Source organism: Fistularia commersonii, chromosome 26 (genome assembly GCF_037954325.1).
Source record: "Fistularia commersonii isolate RoL2024-O1a breed Wild chromosome 26, RoL_Fcom_v1.0, whole genome shotgun sequence".
Lineage (NCBI taxonomy): Eukaryota > Metazoa > Chordata > Actinopteri > Syngnathiformes > Fistulariidae > Fistularia > Fistularia commersonii.
Window position 1 is genome coordinate 4,115,181 of NC_141309.1, and position 7,496 is coordinate 4,122,676.

At 47.7% G+C, this 7,496-nt stretch overlaps 1 protein-coding gene across 1 annotated transcript in view; it reads right to left on the reverse strand.

Annotated features, from left to right (window-relative positions):
* grid2 (glutamate receptor, ionotropic, delta 2) overlaps window positions 1-6,900 on the reverse strand; it is a 498,322-nt gene extending 491,422 nt beyond the window's left edge. The window contains exon 1 of the mRNA XM_086174064.1: window positions 6,288-6,900. Within this exon, the coding sequence (XP_086030190.1) occupies window positions 6,288-6,375 (88 nt within the window). The 5' untranslated portion in view covers window positions 6,376-6,900. The remainder of the gene's footprint in view (window positions 1-6,287) is intronic.
* Window positions 6,901-7,496: the final 596 nt, after the last annotated feature.

A 7,496-nucleotide genomic window follows, 5' to 3' on the forward strand; every position in this document is an offset into this window, starting at 1 on the left:
TCAGGGCACACACACACACACACACACACTCCCTCTGATCCAGTGAGGCACAGCATAGATTGCTGAATGACTAGAGCAGCATTTGTGTCAGCGGAGAGAGCGAAGACGACTCAAAATGAAAGGAAGAGAGGGGGAGTGGGTGGGAGGGGGTGAAGAAGGCAGCTTTAATATTCGTTCTACTGCAAGAATGCAGGAAGAATGAATGAAGAGCGGGAAATGTTATTCACCGCACACCTACATAAAAGGGTATATGCACACAACTGATATCCTAGGAATGAGTACATAACATGAACACAAACATATAGCCCAATAAAACAGACTGTCATGGCAGTCCTTAAGTTGTTGACAAGAAAATTCCACATTTCTTTGAAGTTTCCTTCATCATTAGCATGATTACACAGCGCTTCTGCACACCAAGCATTCTTCCCCGAAAAGGCCTCGCCGCATACAAATGAAATTCCTTTGAGTTTTGCAGTTTATTTAACATATTTGTATTTTGCTCGCCCCAGAATAACAATCGCCAAAGGATGATGAATTCCTCAATACAGCACAGTGAGTGGTTATGGCGCCAAGCCATTCGCCAGATTGTACACCTGTGGACATCATCAGGAATCTCTCCTGGTTGCTATTTTGCAAAAAAATTAAAAAAAAATTCTGTCGCATCTTCATATTCCTTGTTTTTGTTTTTTTACGGGGGAGGGTCTGTCGATGAATACATTACATTACATTTGGCAGACGCTTTTATCCAAAGCGACTTACAATAGAGGACGTAAGCACTGCAAATAACACTCGCAAATACAAATACACTTGCGAATAACTTGCGCATGCATGCAAGTGCGCTTGTGTTTGTGCAAAATGACGCTCTCATGCGACTGCGCGTTCACGAAAAAGCAACCCGGCGCAGGTTCTGGTGAACACCAAAGCTTCTTGTCCTCAGATGATATTAGGTGTGTGACTGCGTGTGTTTGCAGACCGGATAAACACGGATGTAGAAAACAATCATGCGGGAACAAGAGTTTCCGTTGTGCGTGTCTTTCCCCCCGCGCCATCTGCTCTGCTCTACCTGCATCGCTGAGCGTCGCGTTGAGATGGAGCATCTTCGGCAAGAGTTTTGCCGTCCCCGCCCCCCCCACCCCCTGCCTCCCGGTTGTCTGCATCGGCAGCGAATCTCGGGCAAGCAATCATACTTCTCACAGCTACTTGTCAGTCCACTTCAACCTCAGGAACACAAACACAACCGCGGCTGTACCTGGTCACTGAGGCAGAACCCTTAACCAGGCCACGGACGTCAGCGCCGCTGTCCCTCTCTTTCCTTCACAAGAGGATGAACAACACGTCTCAGGCGTGGCACGACAAACAGACGCGACGTTTTGTTTTTTTTTGTGAACCCTTTTCCAAAAAAAAACACACATGCTAGCATCAGTGTACAAGCCTCACAAATATGAGGTGCTAAATCTTCCCAGTCAAAGTCGGCATGGACCAGCACGTCTGTCAGCACTCATAGATACATAACTCAAAAGATATGAAGCATTTAATACACACAGCCTTGCCCTCAACCCTCTTACTTGGTGCATAACGGCAGAATGAAATACACGGCCGTGCACGCACAAACAGAATGAATGAGGAAGCGATGTTGACAGCTGTGAAACTAGTAGACAAAACCAGGCAGGAACTGCCATTCACCTCCTCCGATAAACTGTTAGTAATCCTCCTGCGTGGAACGGCCCACAATAGTTCCAAAGTGAAAGGAAAATGAGGTCGTGCCAGGACAAATCACTCTGCCTTGCCTCCAACCTCACGTAGCTTCACCCCAAAAGTAATGGGGGAAAAAAACAAATCTGTCTTTTAATTCTTTCACACACACACACACACACACACACACACACAAGCACAATGCATAGATGAAAACAACCTCTGACCGCCTCACTCTCGTCATTGTGAGCGACCGCAACCTTTAATATGACCTAAAATATGTTTGGATAATGCATCATTGGGGGTTATGGCCCAGGCTCATCTGGGCTGTGTAATGTAAATAAAAGCAGGGGTTAACAAGTTGATATCGTGACTAAAATCGGCACGCTAACACCTTCTTTTCAGGAAAACAATGTATTCCCCAAAGGGAAGTCACTCTGGCTAAAAACGCACAAAGGTCTGTGTCGGGTTTCCCTACAAAATCCGACCTGCCAGGTAACCATGCACTCAAGAAATTGGCTCAGTGTCTGCAATTTGAAAAATAGTTTTTATAAGAATAAAAAAAAAAAAGGGAAACCTTTTAGAATGGGCTTTCCTGTGATTTCTCCTTATTTTCTGATATTCCTTCAATGGCAAGAGATTTCTAATTGAACCCACTAGCTTTTGATAAAGTCAGTGAGTTAATTTCAATAATTCAACATAACACCTCACAAATGGTATAAAAGAAAAACAATGCATGTCCTACATGCTAAATGCTCACTAGCACATGAATAACAATATTTAAGGACAAAGCCTGTGACCTCAATGTTATGTGAAAAACCAGGAGGTTAAAAGACTGTAGCATCGCGTTGGCAACGCTGTTATTAGAGAGTCTTGTCTATTTTCTTCCTCTTTTTGCCCCGAAAGCTCCGACGACATCACATGCAAAGATGTCTGACAATCAATCTGTTAATCTTTCACCTTCAGCCATGCATTAATCCATTCAATTACACGTTTTATGTGATCTAACCGGGAACAAAAGGGTACGCCGACTGACAAAGACTCCTCTGTAAGGTTTGGTCAGAGCGGATAATGTCATTATCCAACATAGAATTGTCACATTTAGCCAATTTTTTTCCCCACCATTTGCAATTCACGCGGCTCTGGAATTTGTGAAGAACTACAAATGTAGTCCAGTCCGGGCCCAGGGGAAGCTTTTAAAAACTCAAACTGCATCCTGCACACACACCCATACGGTACGTGGAGTGGCTGTGCGTATGAGAGAGGGATCAGACGGATGCGGGGTGAAAATGGATCATTCATTGATATCATCCCCCCCCCCCATTCCCATTCCTCATACATGCTGAGCGGATGCACTCTGGCGCACACACACACACACACACACAGAAAAAAAAAAGGGGGAGTGCGACTACGTAGTGAGGATTTAATCTGGCTTCGTAAATCACGGTGCCTTTTGAGTGTTACCAATCGAGAACACACACATCCATGCATACTGCCACTCTCTGTCTGTATGTCAATACAAACTGCCCTCATAAAGCACGGGGGCCATTGCCATGCAACACACGAATGTGGAGAGGGACAAGAGGCGAGCGGTCTCACCCCTTCCCTCTGCATGCTGATCATTAGAGAGAGAAAGAGGGAGAGACAGGGGTGAGGCGGCGGCGCCGGCTCCCCAGCTGCTCTAATCACATTTAATGCACAGACAGAACCAGATGAAAATGTCTACCGGTCACTGCTTTGAATATCACGGGAGAGATCGAAAGTCACTGATACGGTGGCAGAAATTTGCAGCTGAGACATCTGATAAGGACGGAGATGAGAACACAGTCTGGGCTTTTTTTTTTTTTTTTTTTTTTTTTCCTTTTTTCCGTTACTGTTTCCCTTCCCCTCTGAATTTTACATTCTGTCTCCCAACCCCTTTGATATACATCTCTCTTTGCCCAGCTATCCCTCGCCCTCTCTTTCGCTCATTCCATCTTTAGCAGCAACAAAGAGATTAAAGAGGGATTACTTCTGACATGTCAATGTGATGTGCCTGCTGGGTATAGTACTTTTTTTTTCCCCCCCTCTCATGCAGTCCTAAGTCAATATGATGCACAAAAATACACCCACAGCCAGGTGAGCATTGTGGAAAGAAGGGAAATATAAGTGAACCACATGAAAATGCAAGATCCTTACAAAATACCATTGATTTGACTAATTCGGTGAGGCTGGTGTTTTTTTTGCATCAGCGGGAGCTCGTCTGTGCACTTTGTGAAAAAGTGTTGTTTTGGGGGTGATAACCCTCCGTTGTTATTCAAAGGACCAGCCATTTTCAGGGAAATGAACTATTGATTGGGAAGGAGTTGTATGGGAGATTCATGATTAAAATCGCGCTAAACAACCACACACACAAAAAAGAAGACACTCTCATGCAATTCCACTTGTTCATCCAGAGAGAAACATCGTTCCCATAATGCACTTCTTAAATGGATTCGTAACTGACGACGAACAAATCCCACCGACCAATAAACTGCATCGTCCCTTCATTATCTTCCCGGTTAATTGGAAGCCACTCAAAGGATTCAGGGACGGCGGAGGAGAGAAAACTGGATTCTCTCCGCGTCAATCGACTCTTAAAAACTTACAATACATATCGGATTCGCGTGATACCCGCCGAGGCCGACTTGCCCTCGAGGTCCAGGGATGCAGATCTTTATTTATGTTTAAGGGGAACAGGGGGTGACCGCATGACCAAACCCGGAATTCCGAAAACACAACGCGCGCGAGTTCTCTTACCGGCTGAGGGAACCCAAGCTGATCACCAGGATATTAAGAGCAAGAAGCTATCGGTGCACATATAGGCGATAGTGACCTAGTTACAGCAGCCGACGGTAACCTCGGTGCAGTTAGCCCACATAGCCGAGGGTCCCCGTCTGCGTCAAGTCTTGAAACGTCTCAGAACCAAAAGGGGTTTCGGGCCGCGTCGCCGATATCGTTATCAACAATAAAAACGTGCGGTCGCTGAGGAGGTATGATTTTGGGGGTCTCGCTGTGAGACACTTGCAGAACATGTGGCTGCTGCTGAGATCAAACCATCCAGTCACAGGGTGATCCGTCGACCCTGCGGATTATACTGTCACCCCCTCGGTGCTGGAATCGCAGCGTGGGGGGGAAAAAAAAAAAAAAAAAAGGATGATTCCGCACGCTTTCGTCTCGGCGGATACGGGATTCTCATCTCGGGAGCTCGGATAAAAGTGATTATAAATTCAGGGAGGCGACACGAGGCCGCGTGAATCCCAGTTGGCCGAAGCTTCTGGATGTGAACGGTCACCTCTGATGGAGGTGGAGGCCGCCGGCAAACTGCACCGCAAGATCGGAGTGGAATCTGCCGCGTAAATCAGCTGGCAGGTGGATGAACGCATCGGACGTGTCACCCCTGTCACCTCCGTCCCTCCACGCCGATGGAGGCCAAATTCATCGGCGGTTCGCGAAGGGTCCCAATGAACGTCGATACACGCACGTGATCTTTGCCACGGGTGTGACGCGGCTAAAATACAGCTGAGCGTGGACAGGTGTTTATCTCTCTGGAATGGGAGATCGGTCGTGATGCACTAACCACACACACCTCCCTCCCTCCATCCCTCCATCCTCTCTCTCTCTCTCTCTCTCTCCAGCTCTCTCCCCCCAAGTTGTGCAACAATTATGTGTGCTCACCACCACCTCGCGTCCTCATCTCATCCTGCATCCCCCACATCCACCACCAAATCTACATCCGGAGGTGCTGCTACACATCACCTGCAAGCACACACTCCCCGGCGTGGGGGGAAATCACTCTACACAACAGTGCCACACGTTGCCGGTAGTGGTGAAAAGCAGAAAAGCCACTTTGGATTTTTTTTTTTTTTTTTTTTTGTTCTCTTCTCCATCCTACCCCTGGCACTGCAGCATTACGTTGGAAGGTGGTACCTTAATGCCATTGCACTTCAGGAAAATATTGGTTGGCTGAATTTATGGCCACCCAGGATAATCCCCCCCCCCCCCCCTCCTCCTCCTCCTCCTCCACTTCCACCCCCACGGACAGCCATGTACTGCAACACCACGCCATTGCAAAAAAAAAAAAAAAAAAAAAGAAACCACCTGTTTTCCGGAGCGCACAGCCGTTATACAGTAAATTATTTGGATACATGGCAAAATGTAAAGCACAGCCCCCTCCTCAAATTGATCGATCTGATTGATCGAGAGAAGAAATATCACAGACGAGGACAGAAAGGAGGTTAGAGATTGATAAAAAAAAAAAGAGGCTATGGAATTTCAAATGAACCAGAACTCAAAGGGAAACTTCATTTGCACTCATTGCGTTAAATATGGATTTAAAACACACTGGTTTGAATAGATCTGGAGTGCGTGTGCGGGGGGGGGGGTGATCCGAGTGTGTGTCATGATGCAGATTTATGGAGAAGGGGGGAAAAAACTGCACTGGGCGATGCTTGGATTTGGTTACAGGAAGATGAATCCGACCTGCTTCCACGGGAGACGCGCGTCGTCCCCCCCCCCCCCCAAAAAAAAAAAAAAAAAAAAAATCCACGGCGGTCGGGAATCACGCAGGAACTCACCGATGTGGATGATAGAATCCGAGAGCGCGGAGTTCCACTCCTGGCTCCAGAAAACCACCGTGAGCAACACGGCTGTGAGAACTTTCATGGTGTCCGGTGATATTTACACCCCCAGGAAAAAAAAAAAAAAAAACACAATAAAAAAATTATTTAAAAAGCCAGAAGAAGAAGAAGAAGAAGAAGAAGAAGAAGAAGTGACAGTTGAGAGTTGAAATCCCAGCTCCCGGTGTGTCAGTCCATCCGGAGGGGCGGTGAAGGGAATATCCCTCGCAGGATTCGGTGGGTCTTGTAGGTATAATAATAATAAAAAAGAAAAAAAAAAAAAAAAAAAAAAAAGGAAAAGAAGCGGTTGATGCCCTCCCTCTGTTGAAAAACCCCACCGGCGGCGGCGGATCGCGCACTCCGGGAGCGCGGGAGGAGAAACGACGCTGAGCCGCAGAGGAGACGAGCCGCATCCAAAAAACGCCGACGCGCTGAGAGATGCTGGTGGAGGGGGAGGATGGAGGGAGGGAGGGAAGGTGGGGGGGTGGAGGAAGAGGAGGAGGAGGAGGAGGAGGGGGGGCTATCCGTAACCGATCGATAACGCAAGGAAAGGGAGGTTAAAAAAAAAAAAGCTGGTTATCGTTAAATGCAGTTCCTGTTAATAACGACCCCCCCGATCACCAGCCGTCCAGACCAGCCGACGCAGTTCCCCCCGCACGCCGCCGCCTCCTGCAGCATTCACCGCGCAGCAGCCTCAGCGGACCGTGCCAGTGGCCACAACTTCCATCCTCCCATCGCTTCTTTCTTTCTTTCTTTCTTTTTCTTTTCTTTAAATTTTATTATCCCCTTCTTCCTCCTCCTCTTCCTCTTCAGAGATCAACAGCGCCGAGGGGGGGGGAAAAAAAAAGAGAGACACCGACTTTAGTGAGCAGACGACGGGAAGCCCCGGCACATGGCACCGCGGCGGAGATGGACCATGTTTCCAAATTGCCTCTTTTTTCCTGGAGAGAGAGAGAGAGAGAGAAAGAGAGAGAGGGAGGAGGAGGAGGAGGAGGAGGAGAGAGAAAGGCCGGGGATGAAGATGATGATGATGATGATGATGATGATGGAGAGCTCCGGAGTGTCTCTCCCTCTCTGCGTCACGAAGGGGGGGCTGGGGGGGGGGGGGTCTAGACTTCAGCGTTTTGGAGAGAAAGGGGGGGAAAATATGGGGGAAGGAGGAGGGAG